The sequence below is a fragment of the Loxodonta africana genome, chromosome 1, assembly GCF_030014295.1.
Source record: "Loxodonta africana isolate mLoxAfr1 chromosome 1, mLoxAfr1.hap2, whole genome shotgun sequence".
NCBI lineage: Eukaryota > Metazoa > Chordata > Mammalia > Proboscidea > Elephantidae > Loxodonta > Loxodonta africana.
The window spans coordinates 101,440,549-101,465,715 of record NC_087342.1 but is presented as its reverse complement, the minus strand read 5'-3'; the positions used below and the strand labels follow the sequence as shown (position 1 = coordinate 101,465,715).

Sequence of the window (25,167 nt, the reverse complement as noted above, 5' to 3'; positions counted from 1 at the left end):
TGGCCTCCTCCGCAATGTGCGGACCGCGAGCCTGGGCAGCGTGTGAGGGCAGCGCTCGCGGCTGCGCAGAGCAGGGCACCGTGCTCCTGCTGCTCGTCTACCTGGCTTACCTGGCGCTGGGCACCGGCGTGTTCTGGGCGCTGGAGGGCCGTCTGGAGTGGAACTCCAGCCGCAACTTCCAGAGCGACAAGTGGGCGCTGCTGCGGAACTTCACGTGCCTGGATGGCCCGGCGCTGGACTCGCTGATCCGGGTCAGGGGCTGGCAGGGCTAGCCTGGGCGCTGCGGGAAGGGGCAGTGGAGCGCGGGTGCGCGGGCAGCGAGCGAGAGGTCATACCCTGGTCTCCGGACAAAGGGAAATCCCAGAGCTCTTATCCAAAATGGAAGTGGGGGCGTGGGGAGGGTGGATAGACGCTTGAACGATTGGGGGGCCCGTATCCCCTCACAGGACAAGAAGATTGGGCTGGACTGTAGCAGGAAAGGTCCTAGCTCTAGGGAAAGGAGGGCGCGGCGCGGTGACCGGAGTCCTCCTTTAGAGGGCGAGGAGGCATGGCTGGCCATGTCGGGGAGAGATGCTTGGAGCAAACATCCGAATTTGAGGACGAGGACCACAGGGGGCGCGCTTACCAGGGTCAGGAGCTAGGATACCCGACCGGGCTAGACCGGAAAAGGGGCAGGGTGCCTTTGGCCGGCTTGGGAAGTGGCGGGGCGCGAGGGGGACTTGGAAGTGCGGCAGTGAGTTGGGGTCTGACCGCGTGCGAAGGGCAGAATGGCAGGCCTGGCCCTTTCCTGTTGTTGTTAGGTGCGGTCCGGCCGATTCTGACTCATAGCGACCCTATGCACAACAGAACGAAACACTGCCCGGTCCTGCGCCATCCTCACAATGGTTGTCATGCTTGAGCTCATTGTTGCAGCCACTGTGTCAATCCACCTCACTGAGGGTCTTCATCTTTTCCACTGACCCTGTACTCTGCCAAGCATGATGTCCTTCTCCAGGGACTGATCCCTCCTGACAACATGTCCAAAGTATGTAAGACGCAGTCTCGCCATCCTTGCTTCTAAGGAGCATTCTGGTTGTACTTCTTCTAAGACAGATTTGTTCATTCTTTTGGCAGTCCATGGTATATTCAATATTCTTCGCCAACACCACAATTCAGAGGCGTCAATTCTTCTTCGGTCTTCCTCATTCATTGTCCAGCTTTCACATGCATATGATGTGATTGAAAATACCATGGCTTGGGTCAGGCACACCTTAATCTTCAGGGTGACATCTTTGCTCTTCAACCCTTTAAAGCGGTCCTTTGCAGCAGATTTACCCAAAGCAGTCTGTCTTTTGATTTCTTGGCTGCTGCTTCCATGGCTGTTGATTGTAGATCCAAGTAAAATGAAATCCTTGACAACTTCAATCTTTTCTCTGTTTATCATGATGTTGCTCATTGGTCCAGTTGTGAGATTTTTGTTTTCCTTATGTTGAGGTGCAATCCGTACTGAAGGCTGTGTTCTTTGATCTTCATTAGTAAGTGCTTCAAGTCCTCTTCACTTTCAGCAAGCAAGGTTGTGTCACCTGCATATTGCAGGTTGTTAATGAGTCTTCCTCCAATCCTGATGCCCTGTTCTCCTTCATATGAGTCCAGCTTCTCAGATTATTTGCTCAGCATAGCGACTGAATAGGTATGGTGAAAGAATACAACCCTGACGCACACCTTTCCTGACTTTAAACCAGTCAGTATCCCCTTGTTCTGTCTCTGTCCAAACAACTGCCTCTTGATCTATGTAAAGGTTCCTCATGAGCACAATTAAGTGTTCTGGAATTCCCATTTTTCACAATGTTATCCATAATTTGTTATGATCCACAGAGTCCAATGCCTTTGCATAGTCAATAAAACAGAGGATCCTTCTGGTATTCTCTGCTTTTAGCCAGGATCCATCTGACATCACCAATGATATCCCTGGTTCCACGTCCTCTTCTGAAACCGACCTGAATTTCTGGCAGTTCCCTGTCGATGTACTGCTGTAGCCGCTTTTGAATGATCTTCAGCAAAATTTTACTTGCGTCTGATATTAATGATATTGTTCTATAATTTCCACATTCGGTTGGATCACCTTTCTTGGGAATAGGCATAAATATGGATTTCCTCCAGTCAGTTGGCCAGCAAGCTGTCCTCCATATTTCTTGGCATAGACGAGTGAGCACCTCCAGCGCTGCATCTGTTTGTTGAAATATCTCAATTGATATTCCGTCAATTCCTGGAGCCTTATTTCGCCAATGCCTTCAGAGCAGCTTGGACTTCTTCCTTCAGTACCATCGGTTCCTGATCATATGCCATCTCTTGGAATGGTTGAACATCAACCAATTCTTTTTGGTATAATGACTCTGTGTATTCCTTCCATCTTCTTTTGATGCTTCCTGCGTCCTTTAATATTTTCCCCATGGAATCCTTCACCATTGCAACTCGAGCCTTGAATTTTTTCTTCAGTTCTTTCAGCTTGAGAAACGCCAAGCGTGTTCTTCCCTTTTGGTTTTCCATCTCCAGCTCTTTGCACATGTCATTATAATACTTTACTTTGTCTTCTCGAAAAGCCCTTTGAAATCTTCTGATCAGTTCTTTTACTTCATCAATTCTTCCCTTTGCTTTAGCTGCTCTACCTCCGAGAGCAAGTTTCAGAGTCTCCTCTGACATCCATCTTGGTCTTTTCTTTCTTTCCTGTCTTTTCAATGACCTCTTCCTTTCTTCATGTATGAAGTCCTTGATGTCATTCCACAACTCGTCTGGTCTTGGTCACTAGTGTTCAATGCCTCAAATCTATTCTTCAGATGGTCTCTAAATTCGTGCAAATATACGAATTGAAGGTGATGGCGGCCGGGGGTACTGTCCGGGATCTGAGGATGAGCAAGAACCAGGGCTCGGCCATTGAGTTTGGGGCAAGGGGGCTCAGGATGCGGTTTTCCCAGCTGGTAATGGGGCACACTTGCCTGGGCCAGAGGCAACCGAGGGAGCAGGCTCGGGGAGCGTAGATCCAGGTCCGAGGGAAGGAGGGCACGGAGCGGGGTCGCTCTGCAGCTGAGCCGTGGTCCTAGCAGTCCGCAGGCACACGGGGCTGCACATGCCGCTCCAGGGGTAGATGCCGGAAGGACTGAAGGGAGGGGGTGAGGGGACGCAGTAGTCACTGAGTGCAGAGTCTTCTCAGAAGGTAGAGCCGTAGCAGAGGCCAGGCTGTGGGAAGGGTGGCAGTGCGGTTCTTCGGGGTGGCTATCCCAGATGGATGTAGGGGATGGATGAAGGTCTCCTCTGACCAAGCACCGCTGGCCCCAGAGCAGCTCGGATTTGACAGAGGAGTTTATGTCCAGGGCCTGGCCTAGTCCCCACACCCCATCCCCTGGGATCCTAGGCCCCAGGCCCAGATAGCTGTGCCCCTGGCCCAGAATCCCAGTCCTGTAATACCCCGAGGAGGGCAGGGCCTGCACCTCAGAGACTACCGTGCAAAGGCAGTGCCCTGAAGGTGGCAGGGAAATGAGTCAGAGTGGGAAGGGACCTGGGGAGTGGAGGTGGAGTCCTGAGCCCTTGGGCTGGGCTAATTCTTCAGTGTCTGGAGCTGGGCAGGGCAAGGACTACCTTTTCTAAGGACCTAATGTGGGTTCTCCTCCTTCTCTATCCCCCTCCAAGTTTGCAAAAAAGCAGCCCAACTGCCTGGCCCTGGTGCTGAGTTCATCTCGCAAAGGGGGTGAACTTTAGCAGCAACAGCCTGGGCCCAGGAAGGTGACAATGTAGTGATAATAGTAGCAAATGTTCCTGTGTAGCACTGACTATATGCCAAGCACTGCTCCTCGTACTTTACATGTATTAACTCCTTTCAACCTTATATAAGACGTTGTTGTTGTTAAGTGCCTTGGCATTTGTTCTGACTCATAGCGACCCTACGTACAACAGAACGAAGCACTGCCAGGTTTGGCACCATCCTCACAATCTTTGTTATGCTTGAGCCACTGTGTCAATCATTTCATTGAGGGTCTTCCTCTTTTTCAATGACCCTCTACCCTACCAAGCATGATGTCTGTCTTAGTCATCTAGTGCTACTATAACAGAAATACCACAAGTGAACGGCTTTAACAAAGACAAATGTATTCTCTCACAGTCTAGAAGGCTAGAAATCGGTACTCAGAGTGCAAGACTTTCTCTCTCTCTATTGACTCTGGAGGAAGGTCTTTGTCCTCAATCTTCCCTGGTTGAGGAGGTTCTCAGTGCAGGGACCCCGGGTCCAAAGGACACGCTATTTTCCTGGCTCTTGTTTCTCGGTGGTGTGAGGACCCCCATCTCTCTGCTCGATTCTTTCTTTTATATCTCAAAAGAGATTGGCTCAAGACACAACCCAATCTTGTAGATTGAGTCCTGCCTCATTAACATAACTGCCACTAATCTCATCTCATCAACATCATAGAGATAGGATTTACAACACATAGGAAAATCACATCAGATAACAAAATGGTGGACAATCACACAATACTGGGAATCATGGCCCAGCTAAGTTGAGGTATTTTGGGGGGACACAATTCAATCCATGACAAGTCCTTCTCCAGGGACTGGTTCCTCTTGATAACATGTCCAAAGTGAGATGAAGTTTCGCCATTCTCGCTACTAACGAGCATTCTGGCTGTACTTCTTCCAAGACAGATTTGTTTGTTCTTCTGGCAGTCCATGGTATATTCAATATTCTTCTCCAACACCATAATTCAAAGGTGTTGATTGTTCCTCTGTCTTTCCTTATTCATTGTCCAGCTTTCATGTGCATATGAGGTGATTGAAAATACCATGGTTTGAGTCAAGCTTACCTTAGTCCTTAAAGCGACACCTTTGCTTTTAAACACTTTAAAGAAACCTTTTGCAGCAGATCTTGACTGCTGCTTCCGTGGGCATTGATTATGGATCCAAGTGAAATGAAACCCTTTACAAATTGAATATTTTCTCCACTTTTCATGATGTTGTTTTATGTTGAGGTACAATCCATACTGAAGGCTGTTGTCTTTGATCTTCGTCAGTAAGTGCTTCCAGTCTTCTTCACTTTCTGCAAGCAGGGTTGTGTCATCTGCATACCCCAGGTTGTTAATGAGTCTTGCTCTGACCGATGATATTGAGCTTTTTGCATTGTCTCTTTCCATAGATGTAGTCAACTTGATTCCTGTGTATTCCATCTGTGAATGTCCATGTGAATAGCTGATGTTTACGCTGTCAAAAAAGGTGTTTGCAGTGGATAAGTCACTGGTTTTGCAAAATTCTATCATGCGATCTCCAGCATCATTTCTATCACCAAGGTCGTATTTTCCAACTACCAATTCTTTTTTGTTTCCAACTTTTGCATTCCAAACACCAGTAATTATCAATGCATCTTGACTGCACGTTTGATCAATTTCAACCACAGAAGTTGGTAAAAATCTTCAGTTGCATTTTTGGTCTTAGTGGATGGTGCATAAATTTGAATAACAGTCGTATTAACTGGTCTTCCTGGTAGGCGTATGGATATTATCCTATCACTGACAGCGTTGTACTTCAGGATAGATCTTGAAATATTCTTTTTGACGATGGATGCAACACCATTCCTCTTCAAGTTGTCATTCCCAGCATAATAGGCCATAGGATTGTCTGATTCAAAATGACTAATACCTGTTCATTTCAGCTCACTAATGCCTATGATATCAATATTTATGCATTCCATTTAATTTTTGACAATATCCAATTTTCCAAGATTTATACATCCCACATTCCTATTATTAATGGATGTTTGCAGCTGTTTCTTTTCATTTTGAGGCGTGCCACATCAGCAAATGAAGGTCTCGAAAGCTTGACTCCATTCACGTCGTTAGGGTCTACTCTACTTTGAGGAGGCAGCTCCTCCCCAGTCATATTTTGAGTGCCTTCCAACCTGAGGGTGTCATCTTCTGGCACTGTATCAGACAATGTTCCACTACTATTCATAAGGTTTTCACTGGCTAATTTTTTTCAGAAGTAGACAGCCAGGTCATTCTTCCTAGTCTGTCTTGGTCTGGAAGCTCAGCTGAAACCTGTCCACCATGGGTGACCCTACTAGTATTTGAACACGAGTCACACAGCTTCCAGCATCACAGCAACATGCAAGCCCCCACAGTACGACAAACTGACCGACACGTGGGGGATATAAGAGGTAGAAACTGTTATTATCATCCCCATCTTAGAGATGAAGAAACTGAGGCTCAGAAAGTTAAATACAAACACATAGCTACACAACCACAGAGCTGGGGCTGTTCACCACCATAATTTATTGCCTCAGTGTGGGCTAGGTAACCTGGGTGTTTCCCAAGCTTCCAAGCTAGGGTCTTCTCTCTTATACAGCCCTTCCCCCTGGGCTTTCTCAACCCACCTGTGGTTTCAACCATCCCCATGAATAACGATGTGAGAGCCCCAGCCCAGATCTACCCCCAGAGTTAGACCAAATAATCAAAGATGTGGTGAAACCCATGTGAAATTGTGCACTACAGATTAGTAAGTAAGCACAAGTAAGTCTGTGCATACCTTGCCTAATGTAAGCCCGTACATACCTTGCTTACTGGTTAATCCCAGGAAGCCGAGGCCCTGGGCCCAGATAGCTGCGTCCCTGGCTCAGAATCCCAGCCCTCCAACGCCAGTGCACTGCAACTTCCTAAACCCCATTGCAGTCCAGTCAACTCTGACTTGTGGTGACCCCATGTGTTACAGAGTAGAATTGGACTCCATAGGATTTTCTTGGCTGTAATCTTTACGGAAGCAGATCACCAAGCCTTTCCTCCATGGTACTGCTGGATGGTTTTGAACCACCGACCTTTCAGTTAGTAGCCAAATTCAAACCATTTGCACCACCCAGGGACCTATCTGCAACTTCCTAGGGACCCTCAAATTCCCCAAGACCAAGAGCACACCATCCTCCTTCTCCCAGCCGTGCACTTCCAACTGTTCTAAACCTCTGCCGTTGACCCCACTATCCACGCATCCTTTCAAATACTTCCCTCACTGCCCATATCAAACAAGGCCAGAGGCCTGGACTTCTAAATAGTTCCTCTCTGCTCCTCCTGTTCCACTCCATGCCAGATGCAGGTCAGGCCTTCTCCATCACTCACCCCTTCCAATCTACCATCGTCTTCTATTCTGCCAGCTGCCACACAGCACCCCATGATCCCTCCTCCCCTTTGGTCAGTGATCTTGAATGATACCTACCACCCCATACCTAGTGTGGCAGAGCCAAATAAGGCCTGGTCCACACTGACCTTTCAGTCTGCCTATTCTAGATTCCAGGCACGGTTCTACCTCCCAGCTTTTGCTCCTGCTGTCCCATCTACCTAAATGCCTCCCACCAGGAGGAATCCTATCCAACCCTCAAGGAAGGCACGGCTGAAACATCACCTCCTCCATGAAGCCCTCTGTCCTACCCTCATCAAAATGAACATCTTTCTCCTCTGTACTCCTATATAGTAATGATGGTGCTGCTGATAGCAACCGTCAGCATTTACTATGTACTAGGTACTGATCTAAGCCTTTGCACATAACACCTCATGCAACCTCACAACAACTCTATGGAATAAAAAGGTACTATCAATAGTCTCATCTTACAGATAGGGAAACTGAGGCGCAGAGAAGTTGAGTAGCTTGCCCAGGATCACGCAGCTGCACTGCCTAGATTAACATTGACCACACTGTTGGAGAGTTCACTAAGTTGATCTCTGTCCCCAAGAGAGCTGAGGTCACGTCTCTTCCATCTTAGGGGCCCCTAGAAACACCACATGTCATACCTGGCCCAAGTGCTTGTTGCAAGAATGCAAGGACAAATAAATGAATGGGTGAGTGAGTGAGCAGGGGAAAAAGTGAATGGTTGGCCTACCAGTCAAAGAAAGCTCACAGGCCCCATCCTGACCTGGATTCTGGGAGAGAGAGAGGAAGGAGCTGTTCCCATGGTCTCTGGCCTTGGGAAGCCCCCGGTTGGAGGAGAGCAGCCTTGCCCTAGTTTAGGCTGGGATTGAAGAGTGGTTGAGAGGCCTGTCCGTGAGCATATGTGTGCACACGTGTATGTGTGTGTGTGTGTGTGTGTGTGTGTGTTGGGTGTGAGGTCACCCCACAGAGCCCGGTGATCACTGCAGCCTCTCCCCCAGGGCATCGTCCAAACATACAAAAGCGGGACCCTCGTCCTCGGCAATACCACCAGCATGGAGCGCTGGGAGCTGGTGGGCTCCTTCTTCTTTTCCGTGTCCACCATCACCACCATTGGTAAGCGTCGGGCCTGACTGGAGTGGGTAGGACTGGGGAGGGCGGCTCTACCTGAGGAGCAGTAGGGCTGGTTGTCTTTTGGAGGGGATACCTAGGGGCTTGCTACGCTAAGGAGCAGAATCTCAGGCCTCACACAGACCTACTGAATCAGTCTCTGAGTTTTACCAAGATTGCCAGGGGATTCCTGAGCAACCTCCAAGTTTGAGAAGTGCTGCTCTAGGGGGCTTCTACCTCCCACAGCCTTTCAAGAGGCAGAAGGTCTCCCAAGGAACAGTAAAGATGCCTCTGGGCTCTGGAAGTGTTTAGGTCTTCTCAGCCAAGCCCACTCAATACTTGGTAGGTGTGGAGGAGGCAGGAAGAGTGACTTCCTCTTCTCAGCCTTTGGGAGAGGTGATCACCATTCTACCGGTCTCCCGGACTCCAGATGAGAGTGCTCCATTCCCAGGGACCTCTCCTCAGCTCACTAACATTCCTGATCATCCCCACACCATCCTCCCCAGACACCCTTCCCTCTTCAAACAGGGTCGGGTAGGGGGGCACCTGGACCAAATGCATCTCTGGTTTCTCTCTGGCCTGCCCTGCAGGACAGCTGAGGTGGAACTTATCCTGGGAGAGCACATGAGACGGTTTGTGAAGGGAGGGACCTAAATCCCTCCAGCTCTGAAACCCATAAAACAGTGCCAGTGGGGCCGTTTCCACTGCCCTGGGTGCCTGGCCTCACTGCCAGCTTCAGCCAGCCCCTGCATGATACCGGACTTACCACTAGATGGCAGGCTAGCACCACTAGTAATTCGGGGCTACCGCCTCTCAGCTCTTGGCCTGGCCTAATTTCCTTCAGATAAAACCAGTGTCGTGGCCTTTATCGTCCCCAGAGCCTGATGAAGCAAGAGCACCCAGAGAACTCTCCATCTGTTTTTAAGTCAACCAATACTTCTTTTTTTAGTTTTGTTTTGTTTAAATTTTGTGTGTGTGTGTGCTGTAAGTACAAGTTTACAAACCAAGTCAGCCTCTCATACAAAAATTTATATACACCTTTTTTTTTTTTATATACTCCTAGTTGCTCTCCCCCTAATGAGATAGCACACTCCTTCTCTCCGCCGTGTATTTCTGTGCCTATTCAGCCAGCTTTTGACCCCCTCTGCCTTCTCATTTCCCCTCTAGACAGGAGCTGCCCACATCGTCTCATGTATCTACTTGATCTAAGAAGCTCACTTCTCACCATCATCATTTTCTACCCTACAGTCCAGTCCAATCCGTGTCTGAAGAGTTGGCTTTGGGAATGGTTCCTGTCTTGGGCTAACAGAAGGTCTGGGGACCATGACCTCCAGGGTCCTTTTAGTCTCAGTCAGACCATTAGATCTGGTCTTTTTACAAGAATTTGAGGTCTGCATCCCACTGCTCTCCTGCTCCATCAGGGATTCTCTGTTGTGTTCCCTGTCACGGCAGTCATCGGTTGTACCCAGGCACCGTCTAGTTCTTCTGGTCTCAGGCTAATGTAGTCTCTGATTTATGTGGCCCTTTCTGTCTCTTGGGCTCATAATTACCTTGTGTCTTTGGTGTTCTTCATTCTCCTTTGCTCCAAGTGGGTTGAGACCAATTGATGCATCTTAGATAGCTGCTTGCTAGCGTCTAAGACCCCAGATGCCACTCTCCAAAGTGGGATGCAGAATGTTTTCTTAACAGCAGCCAATACTTCTTGTAAACAGCTCTTGCTGTCACAAGGAAGCCTGGGCAGTCCTCTGCCTTCAGACTAGCATGCTTGGAGAACTCTCAGACTCCATGACCCTGGGCTGCTAGAAGAACTGGCCAAGACTGTGCCAACTGATCTTTACATCCCTGGGGTCCAGTACAAGGCTCAGCATACAATGGGCTCTTAACAACCGCTACGACATTAAAGAACTCAGTAACTATATATTCAATCAGAATTTACTGAGTTCCAGGGCATGCGGGGTGGGGGAGGCAGGTGGGGGAAGAGGGAATTGAAGCAGAGTCACGTTGGGCCAGGCCTCGCAGATATGTGGGGGTCTTTGGTCTCTGAACCCCACACCTCTCCTACCCTCTACCCCGCGCCCGTGACCTTGACCCATCAAATTCAGAGTTTTTCTATCAATCTCTTCCCAGCCCTACCTTTCTTGGCCTGGACTATCTCCTTGTCTCTTCCTCTGCCCTCAATTCTGCACTAAAGCTGTCTGAGCCAGGTCTGATGGTGAGGAGGGCAAAGGAAAGGGGACCCTGCCCACCTCACACGCACACTGCCGTAGAATACACTCAGGGTCCCCTCATACCAGGCACCGTGCTGGGCACTTTTACATGAGATCTCATCTTCACACAGATGAGGAAACTGAGGCACAGAGAGGTTGTATGACTTGCCCAAAATCACACAGCTAGTAAAGGGTAGAGTTGGGATTTGAGGGCTTGGGAATTGCATTGCTTTTTCCAATAGTTGTTACCCTTGGAGAGTTTACAAGATAGGGTGGGAATTCTAAGCAACAGGAGGAAATAGCCACTCTCGGGTGAACAATAGGGAAGGTCGTGATTCTGTGATTCTGGCCACACACACACAGGGAGGGGGTGAACTCAGAGAGAGAGGAGGAGGAGAGGTGAGTTGTGTGTGGGACACTCCATGGGGGAAAGGAGAGGTGTTCCAAGAAGCACAGGGAGGTTGCCTCCCTGGTACACCCATTACCTTGGGATCGGCACCCTGTAAGGACTGGCTTTCCAAGCCTGAAAATGAACCACAGGGTTTGGCAGCATATGGCTACTTCTGGGGCAGTGGGCCAGGCTTGAGCTCAGAAATCATTCATTATCTATTAACTCCATCGCAGGTTTGCTCACTTGTTCACCCATCGACCCCTCTATCCAACATTCGACAAACAAATTGCATGCCTACTGTGGACCAGACTCTGTTCTAGGTGCTGGGGGTACCACGGTGAGCAAAACTGACCAAGTCCCTGCCCTTGGGGAGCTGACATTCTAGTGCAAGAGAACACACAATAAAAAAAAACAAGTGCATAGACAATATTCAGGTGGCGGTAGGATTCGATAGTGATAAAAACCAAACCAAACCCATTGCCGTCGAGTCAATTCCAACTCACAGAGACCCTATAGAACAGAGCAAAACCACCCCATAGAGTTCCAATGAGTGTCTGATGAATTCGAACTGCCAATCTTTTGGTTAGCAGCTGTAGCTCTTAACCACTACACCCACCACCAGGGTTTCCTGGATAGTGATGGGGAGGCTATTTTACATGCGATGGAAAAGGAAGGCCTTGCTAATGACATTGAAGCAGAGATATGGACAAAATAAGGGAGAAAGCCACGCAGATATCTAGGGAAAGAATTTTCACTAGCAAGTGCAAAGGCCCTGAGGTAGGAGTGTGATTGCTGTGTTTGGGAATAGTGAGAAGATCCAGGTGGCCAGAGAAGGTTGGAAAAAAAGGGTAAAGTCAGAGAGGTTCAGGGGACCCTAATCACAGAGGGCCTTGTAGGACCCTCACAGGGTGCCCTAGGACTGAAGGAGGTGACAGATGGAAGACATTCTAAAGTGAGAGGTGGCTTGGATGGGGTCCTGACCCCCCGGCAGTCAAAAGGTAAATGAGGGCTTCACTGATATGCACTGATTTTGCTGACCTGAAGACGGATCAAGAACAATGGGAGGTGAAGACCCTCATGGGGATCCTCCCAGGGCTGGAACCTAAGAACCACCATCCCACCAGGGAACACTGAATGGAAAGAAGAACCCCAAAGACAGAGAATGGGACTTGGTGAGTATATTCATTTTCTAGGGCTGCTGTAACAAATTACCACAAACTCCATGGCTTAAAGCACCTGAAATTTATTCTCTCACAGTTCTGGAGTCTAGAAGCCCGTAGTCAAGGTGTGAGCATGGCCATGCTCTCTCTGAAGGCTTCAGGGGAGAATCTGTCCCATGCCTTTCTCCTAGCTTCTGACTTTCCAGGCAATCCTTGGTGTTCCTTGACTTGTAGACTTCAGTCTCTGCCTCCATCATCCCATGGCATTCTCCTCCTGTGTCTGTGTTTCTTCTCCTGTTCTTATAAGAGTCATATTGGATTAGGGTCCACCCTAATGACTTCATCTTAGCTTGATTACATCTGCCAAGACCCTGTTCCCAAATAAGGTCACATTCACAGGTACCAGAGGTTAGGACTTCAACATAGAAGACACAACTTCAACCCATAATAGGAGGTCCCACACTAAAGGAAAAGAGGTTAGTGAGGAGGCAGACAGAAAGATGGGTCAGCAACCAAGAGGAAGCTCACCTCTCCCAGGGTGCCAGCAAAGAATTCCTTCCAGTAGGAAGGCATCTCCTATAGGAATTCCCCCCTATAGAAAGGGTGGCTGTGAGGATGGAATGAGGGAATGAACATGCCTGGCACGTGAAAGGAAGGCCCTGAGTGGACCAGGAATGAGGGTCTTGGCGCTGTGGAATAGGAATGGAGCTATGGGATGGGAGTGGGACTGTAGGGTGGGAGTGGGCAGAGCTGGTCTGGAAAGAGCTCCTGAAGTGCCCCGTCTGTCCTCAGGCTACGGCAACCTGAGCCCCCAGACGCTGGCTGGCCGTGTCTTCTGCATCTTCTTCGCTCTGGTGGGGATACCTCTCAACCTCGTGGTGCTGAACCGCCTGGGCCATCACATGCTACAGGGCATGCACCACTGTGCCCTCAGGCTGGGGGGCGCCTTGCAGGTGAGGGGGTGCTGGCGAGGGAGAAGGGGGTTACTTCTAGAATCAGCTGATGTGGAAGGGTGGGGGTCCTTGTGGGGAGGGGTTACTGGTGTAAGCAGGGGTTACTTCTGGGAATCGAGGTCACTGGTGAGGATGTAGTGGGGTGGGGTCACTGCCCAGAATGGAGGGCTTTCCCTTTAAGTTGGTGTCAGTGGTGAAGGGTGGGACTGGGCAGACCGGAGGGGCAGCAGGCGGCAAAGACAGAGCCTTGGCCTGTGCCTTAGTTTCCTAGCGCTGCTGTAACAGAAGTAATCACAAGAGGCTGGCTTTAAAGGACAAAAATGCATTTTCTCAGAGTTTAGGAGGCTAGAAGCCTGAGTTCAGGGCAACTGCTCTAGAGGAAGGCTTTCCCTCTGTGGGCTCTGGGGGAAGGTCCCTGTCAGCCTCTGTAGCCCCGGCATTCTGAGGTACCTTGGTGATAGATCCTCAGACAGCATTCCCCTTCCTCCCATTTGCCGTTTCTCCTGTGTCTACTCTGCTTTCTTTGTAACTCAGAAGTGATTAGGCTTAGGACACACCCCCTACACTGATATGGCCTCATTAACATAACAAAGAAACCCTGTCCTCCCACAGGATTATAACCACAGGTATAGCAAAACGAAACCCATTGCCTCAAGTCGATTCCCACTCACAACAACCCTACGGGACAGAGGAACACTGTCCCATAGGGTTTCCAAGGAGCAGCTGGTGGGATTTGAACTGCTGACCTTTTGGTTAGTGCCGATCTCTTAACCACTGCTCCACCAGGTCTCCAACACATATTTTGGGGGGACACAATTCAATCCATAACTGCCTAGAACCTGGAAAACACAAAATAGCTGAAGGAGGCCCTGGAGGCTGCCTCTTTCTTACTGGGGGAAAATGCTGCCAGCTAAGGACCCCCCAGACTATCTGCCGCCCCCACACCAGCACGCACACACAGGGGCTGGTGGCATGATTTGCGTGTACCCACAGGACCTGGATAAGGCCCGCTGGCTGGCAGGCTGCGGCGCCCTCTTCTCAGGCCTCCTGCTGTTCCTGCTGCTGCCCCCTCTGCTCTTCTCCTACATGGAGGGTTGGAACTACATGGAGGGCTTCTACTTCGCCTTCATCACCCTCAGCACCGTGGGCTTCGGAGACTACATGATTGGTGAGGAGTCCCTGGGCAGGTGGGCAGGCTGGGCGGGTATCTGCTGGGCACCTGCTGTGTGCCAGGCGTGGAGGGAGGGCCTAAAACCCAAAGTCTGACCTGCTTTTTAGAGTGTGAAGGGCCTAAGGTCACCCAGGTAAAAAGTGACCATGGAATTTGAACCCAGCACTTTGGGCTGCGAGGTGGGACTTCTGCCTTCCCTGACAGGCACTGTGAGGTCCTCACATCCCCACAGACCTGACTGTCATTCTTAGGACTCAGCAGATAAGGGGATAATCTCGGCCCCATCCTTGTCCTTGTCCCAGCATCACCCCCACCCTTCTCACCCTGTCCCAATGAGACACCAGGCCTTCCCACTGCTCCCAGGCTGGGGGCCATGTATTCACTTCACAGGCCTTGGGGATTACGGGTGACTCGTGCAGCCCCAGCCCCCATGTTGGTAAACAACTGGCAGCCAAATTCTGAGTGCCAGAAAGAAAGGGCTGCACGGTCCAGGGGGCACAAAGTGGGGTTGCATCAGTGGTCACCACCCAACGTGGAAAAGAACAGGGCCCCAGGAGCCACTGGCTTTGCAAAAGGAAACCCCCACTCCCTATCCCCTCACCCCTCCAAAAAAAATAACAATTTGCCATAGAGTCAATTCCAACTCATGGTGACCCCACGTGTGACAGAGTAGAGCTGCTCCACAGGGTTTTAAGGAGGCCCTGGTGGTGCAGTGGTTAACGGCTTGGCTTCTTAGTCTTTTTTTTTTAAATCTGCAATGGTCTTTGTATCTTCTTGTTTCCCTACAACATTGAATTTTAATTAGGCAAGTTGTCCGGTAGAATATCCGACATTCTGGGTTTATCTAGATGTTTCCTCCTGATGCCATTTCATGGGTTCCTCTTCCCCCTGCGTTTACTGGAGACTACAAGTTAGATCTATAGGCATCAGGAGATTCGGATTAAATGTTTTTGGCAAGGACTCTACATAGATTGCTATCATACTTTTGATTTCTAAGAGCTATTTCTTATTCTGTGAATGTTACTTCTGTGAATGTTGTGAATAAGTGTTTTCTTATCTCCGGGGGTATTATGGGAGCCCTGGTGGCACAGTTGTTAAGTGCTTGGCTACTAACCGAAAGGTTGGCAGTTAGAACACACCAGCCGATCCGAGGCAGGAAGATTTGGCAGTCTGCTCTTGTAAAGATTACAGCCTTGAAAACCCTATGGGGCAGTTCTACTCTGTCCTATAGGGTTGCTATGAGTTAGAATCAACTTGACAGCAATAGGTTTGGTTTTTTGGAATCTTTATGGAAGCAGACCACCAGGCTTTTCTTCCGTGGAGCCACTAAGTAGGTTCAAACCACCAGCCTTTACTTTAGCAGCCAATTGCAAACTGCTAGCTCCAACCCTCACCCTCCCCCATAAAGAAGCTGAGGCCAGATGCCCAGCAGGTAGAGACACTTGATGTGGCTGCTGGAATGACTGACAACCAGTCTGCAGTCATCCCCTCCCCTCCTCATCCCTGAAGGTTCATCTACTATTACCATATCGGCAGTGGCCACCGGCACCAGCACCACACTGGCCTCGAAGGGCTCTGTGCCCTAAAATGGGGAAGGAACCCTGCCCTTCACGCCTTCAGTGACAGAACCTAGCCTGGAATATTGAAAGAAGGTTTTACCAAAGGATCAGTGAAAATAGGAGGGGAGGAACATCAGAGAGCAATGAATGACTGACTCACCAGGCAAATGACTAATCCTCACCTCATTTTACTGAGGAGGAAGCTGAAGCTCAAAGAGGCCAAGCCATTTGCCCAAGATTGCACAGCTAGTGAGACAGGAATTCCTATCTGTTCGGCTCCAAAACTCACATTATTTTCAAACCACCTCCCACTCCACCCCACTCCCAGCGCCCCTGTTAGTAAAATGTGGAGATGCTAAGTGATCGCTAAGAAGCCCCTCGGTGCCTCCTCCATGTGCAGGCCTCTCTTCCCCCAGAAAAGGGGTCCCATGTGGGGGCCTCATGCTGCCCCTTCCTATCTCCCCCATTCTGTTGTTCTGGAAGGGATGAGTCATGTTCCCATTTCTACCCTCAGAGTGAAGAGGTGTCTCAGGAAAGCAGAGCCTGCTAGTCCCAGGGGCCATATCCACCCCCTCACAGCTCAGAGACTGATACTTTTTTTTTTTTTAATTTTTATTGTGCTTTAAATGAAAGTTTACAAATCAAATCAGTCTCTCATACAAAAATTTATATATACCTTGCTATATAGTCCTAGTTGCTCTCCCCCAATGAAACAGCACACTCCTTCTCTCCACCCTGTATTTCCGTGTCTGTTCAGCCAACTTCTGTCCCCCTCTGCCTTCTCATCTCCCCTCCAAACAGGAGCTGCCCACATAGTCTCACGTGTCTACTTGATCCAAGAAGCTCACTCCTCACCAGTATCATTTTATATCCTATAGTCCAGTCTAATGCCTGTCTAAAGAGTTGGCTTTGGGAACAGTTCCTGCCTTGGGCTAACAGAAGGCCCGGGGACCATGACCTCCGGGGTCCTTCTGGTCTTTTTATGAGAATTTGAGGTCTGCATCCCACTGCTTTCCCGCAAGTTCTCTGTTGTGTTCCCTGTCAAGGCAGTCACCAGTTGTAGCCAGGTACCATCTAGTTCTTCTGGTCTCAGGCTGATGTACTACTCTCTGATTTATGTGGCCCTTTCTGTCTCTTGGGCTCATAATTACCTTGTATCTTTAGTGTTTTTCATTCTCCTTTGCTCCAGGTGGGCTGAGACCAGTTGATGCATCTTTGATGGCTGCTTGCTGGTGTTTAAGACCCCAGACGCCACTCTGCAAAGTGGGATGCAGGATGTTTTCTTAATAGGTTTTATTATGCTAACTGACCTAGATGTCCCCTGAAACCATGGTCCCCAAACCCCAACCCCTGCTATGCTGGCCTTTGAAGCATTCAGTTTATTCAGGAAACTTCTTTCCTTTTGGTTTAGTCCAGTTGTGCTGACCTCCCCTGTATTGTGTGTTGTCTTTCCCTTCACCTAAAATAGTTCTTGTCTACTATCTAATTAGTGAATACCCCCTCTCTCCCTCCTTCCCCACTCTTGTAACCATCAAAGAATATTTTCTTCTCTGTTTGAACTATTTCTTGAGTTCTTATAATAGTGGTCTCATACAATATTTGTCCTTTTGCAACTGACTAATTTCACTCAGCATAATGCCTTCCAGATTCCTCCATGTTATGCAATGTTTCATGGATTCATCATTGTTCTTTATCCATGTGTAGTATTCCATTGTGTGAATATAACCATAATTTATTTATCCATTCATCTGTCAATGGGCACCTTGTTGCTTCCATCTTTTTGCTATTGTAAACAGTGCTGCAATGAACATGGGTGTGCATATATCTGTTAGTGTAAAGGCTCTTATTTTTTCTAGGATATATTCCAAGGAGTGGGATTCCTGGATCATCTGGTAGTTCTATTTCTAACTTTTTAAGGAAGTGCCAAATGGATTTCCAAAGTGGTTGTACCATTTTACATTCCCACCAGCAGTGTATAAGTGTTCCAGTCTCTCCACAACCTCTCCAATATTTATTATTTTGTGTTTTTTGGATTAATTCCAGCCTTGTTGGAGTGACATGGAATCTCGTTGTAGTTTTGATTTGCATTTCTCTAATGGCTAATGATCATGAACATTTCCTCATCTATCTATTAGCTGCCTGAATATCATCTTTAGTGAACTACCTGTTCATATCCTTTGGCCATTTTTTGATTGGGTTATTTGTCTTTTTGTAGTTGAGTTTTTGCAGTATCATGTAGATTTTAGAGATCAGACACTGATCAGAACTGTCATAGCTAAAAACTTTTTCCCAGTCTGTAGGTAACCTTTTTACTCTTTTGGTGAAGCCTTTGGATGAGCATAAGTATTTGATTTTTAGGAGCTCCCAGTTATCTAGTTTCTCTTCTGGTGTTTGTACACTGTTAGTAATGTTTTGTATACTGTTTATGCCATGTATTAGGGTTCCTAGCATTGTCCCTATTTTTTCTTCCATGATTTTTACTGTTTTAGATTTTATATTTAGGTTTTTAATCCATTTTGAGTTAGTTTTTGTACATGGAGTGAGTTATGGGTCTTGTTTCATTTTTTTGCAGATGAATACCCAATTATGCCAGCACTGTTTGTCAAAGAGACTGTTTTTTCCCCATTTAACTGACTTTGGGCCTATGAGAATTATCAGCTGCTCCTATGTGGATGGATTTATGTCTGGATTCTTAATTCTGTTCCACTGGTCTATGTATCTGTTGTTGTACCAGTACCAGACTGTTTTGACTAATGTGGCAGTAAATAGGTTTAAAATCAGGTAGTGTGAGGCCTCCCACTTTGTTCTTCTTTTTCAGTAATGCTTTACTTATCCAAGGCCTCTTTCCCTCCCATGTGAAGTTGGCAATTCGTTTCTCCATCTCATTGAAAAATGTCATTGGAATCTGGGTCTGAATTGCATTGTATCTATAGATCAATTTTGATAGAATAGACATTTTTACAATGTTAAGTCTTCCTCTCCATTAGCAAGGTATGTTTTTCCACTTATGTAGGTCTCTTTTGGTTTCTTGCAGTAGTGTCTTGTAGTTTTCTTTGTATAGGTCTTTTAGACTCTGGTAAGATTTATTCCTAAGTATTATATCTTCTTGGGGGCTACTGTAAATGGTATTGATTTGGTGATTTCCTTTTCAATGTTTTCTTTGTTGGTGTAGAGTATTCCAACTGATTTTTGTATGTTTATCTTGTATCCTGATACTCTGCTGAACTCTTCTATTAGTTTCAGTAGTTTTCTTGAGGATTCTTTAGGGCATTCTGTGTATAAGACCATGTCATCTGCAAATAGAGCTACTTCTACTTCTTCCTTGCCAGTCTGGATGCCCTTTATTTCTTTATCCAGCCTAATTGCTCTGGCTAGGACCTCCAGCACAATGTTGAATAAGAGTGGTGATAAAGGGCATCCTTGTCTGTTCCCACTCTCAAGGAGAATGCTTTCAGACTCTCTCCCTTTAGGATTATGTTGGCTGTTGGCTTTGTATAAATGCCCTTTATTATGTTGAGGAATTTTCCTTCTGTCCCTATTTTTCTGAGAGTTTTTATCACGAATGGATGTTGGACTTTGTCAAATGCCTTTTCTGTACAAATTGATAAGATCATGTGGTTTTATTTTTTGTTTTATTCATATGATGGATTACATTAATTGTTTTTCTAATGTTGAACCATCCCTGCATACCTGGTATGAATCCCACTTGGTCATGGAGAACTATTTTTTTGATATGTTTTTGAATTCTATTGGCTAGAATTTTGTTGAGAATTTCTGCATCTAAGTTCATGAGGATATAACAAAAACAAACAAACAAACTTGTTGCCATCAAGTCGATTCTGACTCACAGCGACTCTATAGGACAGAGTAGAACTGCCCCCATAGAGTTTCCAAGGAGCTCCTGGTGGATTTGAACTGCCAACCTAATATAAGGGATATAGGTCTATAATTTTCTTTTTTGTGGTGTCTTTTTTTTACCTGGTTTTGGTATCGGGGATATGCTGGCTTCATAGAATGAGTTTGGGAATATTCTATCCTTTTCTATGTCAGAGGCTGATTCTTGATCTGTCCTCTCCTCTCTAGGCCTACTGTCTTTTCCCTAGTCCAGGCATGGTCTTTGCATACAGCTGCACAGGTTGGGTACTGCACAACTCTAGAGAGTGCCATTCAGGCAGACCACAACAAGGATGACATCTGGAGTAGTGCAGACTCTACCCTTGTCCCCCCTTGCCTCTTATGACCTTTAAAAATTGCAAGTTCCATCACGCCACTTGATCGCTCCCTCTGAAAACCTTCAGTGTTTTCCCATAGTTTCAGGGTAGATTTCAAAATCCATAACTAGGCCTGCAAGGGCCCTCTCTGTGACCTAGCCCCCACTTCCCTCTCCACTCTGGGGTCTCCTCATCCTGTGCTACATGCTATTGTTGATAGATGCTGACAAGTCCATTCCAATTCATGGTGACCCCCTGTGACAGAGTAGAACTGCCCCATTGGGTTCCCTATGCTTTAGAGGAGCAGATCACCAAGTCTTTCTCCCGCAGAGCCACTGAGTGGGTTTGAGCCACCAACCTTTTGGTTGGCAGCCAAGCACTTAACTGTTGCACTACCAGGGTTCCTTATACTACACTCTAAAAACCCAAAATGAGACTCATTGCTGTCAAGTCAATTCTGATTCATAGTGACCCTACAGGACAGAATAGAACTGCCCCATAGGGTTTCCAAGGAGGGGCTGGTGGATTCAAGCCACTGACCTTTTGGTTAACATCCAAGCTCTTAACCACTGCACCACCTCGACTCTACTCTAGCCACCATGAAATATCATTGAGACTGGCTGTAGTGGCTTTGACCCAAAACCAAAAAAAAAAAAAAAAAAAAACTAAACCCATTACCATCCAGGAGATTCCGACTCATAGAGACCCTACAGGACAGAGTAGAACTGCACCATAGGTTTTCCAAGGCTGTGTGATATAACACTCCTGCAGCAATGCTCTCTCCTCCCCCTCCACCCCAGCACCCTGAGGCTGAAACTCATAATTTTCTCTGGGTCACCATCAAAAGGCCTGGTTCTCCAAGGGCACTCAGTGCAAGGAGAAGGGAAGAGCAATGGTAGCAGGACCCCCGACTAGGGTCTCTTGGCACCCACCCAACACCAGGGCTCCAAAAGTTTAGTCCTGGGTGGAGAATAGCTGACAATAGGCTCACACATACCAACCTGCCCCCAGAAGCTGGCCTGGGGAAGCCCATATGCGGTTGGTGGAAGATTCTCTGTGAGGATATCCTGAGGCCCCACTGTCCCCTGTACAGGTGGGAGCAGACCCCTCTAGGCTTGTGTACCCTGGAAATGGGAGGAAAGGTCCAGAGGAAGGGGCACTGAGACCCACGCAGCCATTCTCTGTAGAAACAAGGAGGGCTGATCAGGGTCCCTACCATTGTGTTGGTCAGCCCTGGGGGACCAACAAGACAGGAGAAGGCTGATACATGGGACCCAGGCCTTCCAGAGCCCTCTTCTACTAAAACACCCAGACAGAGGAGGCCTGGTCCAAAACCAGCAAGAGCCCTTTAAGCTCAGAGGCTGCCAAGGCAGACCATTCCAGCCAGTCCAGGGGCAGCAGAGATTTGCTCATACCTACAGAGATTTTCTTCCTGATCTGGCTCACTCTGCAGCCATTTCATTCCCTCATGGCAAGTGACCACAGAAGAGCCCTCAACTACTTCAACTGCTAGGGATCTTTCTTATACAGATGGGGAAACTGAGGCCCAGAGACAGAAAGGAAGTTGACTAAGGTCTTAGAGCAGGCAAGTCAAGGGCAGGTCTAGGACAGACTCCCAAACCAAGGTTCCTCATACAATACTTGTTCTACAATCCCCTGCAAGCTGAGAAGGGAACTGATCCCACTTCCACCTCTTCCCCATGTCTCTCAACTTTTCTTGTCCTCCAGGGACAGGGTTGAACCCTTTTCTTAGATGGGAATGCTGAGGTCCACTACCTGGACACTTGGTATCCATTGTCCTGTGTCACTAGCTACAGGAGTATTATCTTCACAACCAGTCCTTCACATGAGGGCTGTGGCAGGAGCAGCCCCCAGATCCCAGCCGCCTGCTCCTCCCTGGCCCCATAGCTCTTGCTTCCCCCAATTGCATTTGTGGCTCAGTTGAGCGCCTTGCCAGCTGCCTGGTCTCCTGCCACTTATGATTTCAGCCAAAAAATGAAATAAAACTGGAGAAGAACGCTGCCTCCCCTCCGTTACCTGGAGCAAGTCAAGCTGCTGTGTAGCAGGGGCAGAGAGCTAGCTCACCGCTGATTTCATTTGGGACCGCCAGCGGAATCATGGCCTCATAACCCAATCAGCCTAATCCAATCATGTTCCTGCAGGCCGCCAAGGTTGGCTCCAGGACTGTGCACTCATCTTTGGGCTAAGGTCCTAAAGACGGGCCTGAGTGGGCCCAACCTTGGCGGACAGAACAGGGAGGCTGTTTTGGGGCTGGCAGGACAGGATAGGGTGGACAGAAGGGTTGTACAGGGAGCTAAAACAGGACCTAAGAGCAAATTGACGCTGGAGGAGTAGACAGAGGACCTTCAGGTAGGATTTAGGACTTCATCCGAACAGCCAAGGTGGAGTAATTATTTTCCCCATTTCCCAGATGGAAACCCTAGTGGCATAGTAGTTAAGTGCTACAGCTGCTAACCAAGAGGTCGGCAGTTCCTTGGAAACTCTATGGGGCAGTTCTACTCTGTCCCATATGGTCGCTATGAGTCAGAATCGACTTGACGGCAGTGGGTGGGTGGGTGGGTATTTCCCAGATGAGTGACGTTCTGACGGATGGGGGTCACAGCTAGTAAAAACAGGCAGGGTTCAAACTCCGGCAGTTCTCTCGTTGTTCCTAAAACCCCTGGCTCCAGCAAGCTGCCTCCCTTCAGACAGGAGGAAACCAAGCCCAGAGAGAAGTGAACAATAGAGCGATAGAGTGTTCATCAGAATCTCCAGGAGGGTGTGTTAAAATGGACTGCTGGGCCCACCCCAGCAGTGCATCTCTAACAAGCTCCAGGTGATGCTGATGCTGCCAGTCAGGGACCACACCTGGAGAACAGTTGGGATAGAGCATAAACAGAGTCTGTCAGAAGGACAATGAGGAAATTTAGCTTTCAACCCCAAGATGCCAACCAGGAATTCTTTCTGAATCCTAGAGAGGTAACCACAAGGCCAGGAACCTCAGACCATTCTGGACTTGCCATAGTCTGTCCCGTTGACCCGTCGACTTGCTTATACACATTGAGCCACGTGCCCCATTTCTGTTTGGGGAATGTGGTCCCGACTTGTCCGGGCCTCCATCCTCTGGCCTTGCCTTTCTCCCAGGGATGGACCCCGACCAGAGGTACCCACTGTGGTACAAGAACACAGTGTCCCTGTGGATCCTCTTTGGGATGGCATGGCTGGCCTTGATCATCAAACTGATTCTCTCCCTGATGGAGACCCCAGGGGAGGTGTGTTCCTGCTACCACCATAGCTCTGAGGAGGACCTCAAGCCCTCCAGCCGGAGGCAGGGCCCAGATGGGGGGCCAGAGCCCCACTCCCCACCTCTGGACTACCACACAAAGGAACCTGAGGAAATCATCCAGCATCCAGAACCCTGTGTGCTATAGCAAAGACAGCTAGTTATAATCCTCATGACCACCCAGACTAAAGCCTACATTTTCCATCCACCCTTCAGGCTAGGTGCAGCTATATCATTTAATTCTGTCCAATAGGATATACAAGGAAGTGTTCTGTGTGACTTCTGGCTGCAATGCTGATGTGATGGCTGGAGCTCTGGCAGCTATGTTACACCATGAGGTAGAGGCCATGTTAGAAATTGGTGGCACAATAAGATAGAAAAAGCCTGGATCCCTGATTGATCATGGAGCCACCATAACAAACCCCGACTGGATACCACCAGCTTTATTTACACAAGAGAGAAATAAACATCAATCTTGTTTAATACGTTGTTAATTGAGTTTTTCTGTCACTCACAAACAAATGTAATTCTGATTGACACACACACCCAGAGACAAAGGCAGCATCTGAGCCTGGAGCATATCCAGAGAGCAACTACTCCACTCCCAAGTGGGTTTGACCAGGACTAGTGGAGGAAATGGATTGAGGGCTGGAGTGCTGTTCTCCTGCACCTCCAGGGACCCTCCAGGTAAACTTACTAAAGAGTTGTTGGTAACTCTCAGGGCTGACACAGCCAGTGGGTAGCTGGTCCCAGTTCAGCTGCCAAATCCTTGCTTTATTGCTTACTCACACCCAGAAGAGTCAGCTGCAGACTAGTGGGCCCCAGCTTTCTGCCTCTCCCTGTCCCACTGCTTAGCACCCAGACTTCTTGTGCAATTTTAGGCTACAACCACCGTCTGCAGATCCAGGTAGGATTTGCAGAGTCACTTCTGCTTGCAGAGCCTCTCACCCTGAGCATACTACTGCCTTTCACTCAAGGTTCTTGCTAAGGCAGCACCTAAGGGTGTGGTCCCCATCATACACACATTGTATACCTGGTCAGGAGCCCCTGGCAATACCAGCCAGAACCCGAGGGTCACCTGGCCTCAGTGGGCACCTGTGATTCCACTCTCCTCCACTGACCTACAGGCAGCATCACAGGGACCCAAAGAGGCCCATGTGGCCCCTCCTTGTGGACAAACCCCTCACCCTCAGCACCCTCCTGGAACTGTGTCAGCGGAAGCCTTTGACCAAGGAGGAAGTGAGGGCTGTTGCGCCATCCACCTGACGCAATCTGGCCAGGCCCTACATGGACCAAGGCCAGACCCAGAAGCAAGCACCAGAGAGTAGCAACAGGCCCGTGCCTGCTTCCTGATGTCCGCAGGACAGAGCTGGGGGAATGTAGGGGAGAAAGGGGTTATTGGAGGTCTGGGATGGCTTTCTTAACAAGCTCCGGAAAGATGATCTCGCAGTTCAAATCTGGGAAAGACGGAGAGACTAGAGTGCTCCGTGTTGGTGGCTGTGGTCCCAACTCTGTTTTGCCTGGGATCCCTTTCCCCTCATCCTTGGCCTCATTGGACTCAGTCTCTCTCTTTCCTATTGGGCCCTCCACCCCCATGCCCACCCCTACCCCATGTTCAGAAATGCTTGCCCCAGAGGAAAACAACCTGGGGTGCTGTTTGGGGGTGTGGGCCAGAGGAAAGATTCTGATTGACCAGTCCCCCACAAGGTCTGCTCCACAGGCAATGTGAAGAGTTTCTGGATCTCTGAGGTCTCAACCCAGGAAGTGGCAAAAGCAGAGAGGGGTGCAGAGGTAGGTGAAGGGGGGAGAGTAATGTGTGTGTTGGGAGCTCCCTGGAGAGATCTGGATCTGAAAGGGCACAAGAACAGAGTATCAGAGCTGAGGACAGAAATCATAACATAGAATGGCCAGTGAGGTCTTTATCGCATAGACAAGAAGGAAAGATAGCCCTTTGGGAGGGAAATAGGAGTGATGAT

General features: G+C 48.6%; 1 protein-coding gene across 2 annotated transcripts; it reads left to right on the top strand.

Annotated features, from left to right (window-relative positions):
- The first annotated feature begins 14 nt into the window (after positions 1-14).
- On the top strand, positions 15-23,684 carry KCNK17 (potassium two pore domain channel subfamily K member 17). 2 transcript variants are annotated; one of them, XM_003404204.3, is made up of 5 exons: positions 15-251; positions 8,148-8,262; positions 12,807-12,967; positions 13,961-14,135; positions 23,053-23,684. In XM_003404204.3, exons 1-5 carry the CDS (start codon positions 15-17, stop codon positions 23,337-23,339), a joined length of 975 nt encoding a protein of 324 aa, XP_003404252.2. In that variant the 3' UTR covers positions 23,340-23,684. The 2 variants fall into 2 exon arrangements, 1 of the variants encoding a protein (XP_003404252.2); XR_002785288.2 differs by lacking the exons at positions 15-251; positions 8,148-8,262; positions 13,961-14,135; positions 23,053-23,684 and adding an exon at positions 10,193-12,026 and having other exon boundaries at positions 12,807-13,571.
- The last annotated feature ends 1,483 nt before the right edge of the window (positions 23,685-25,167 follow it).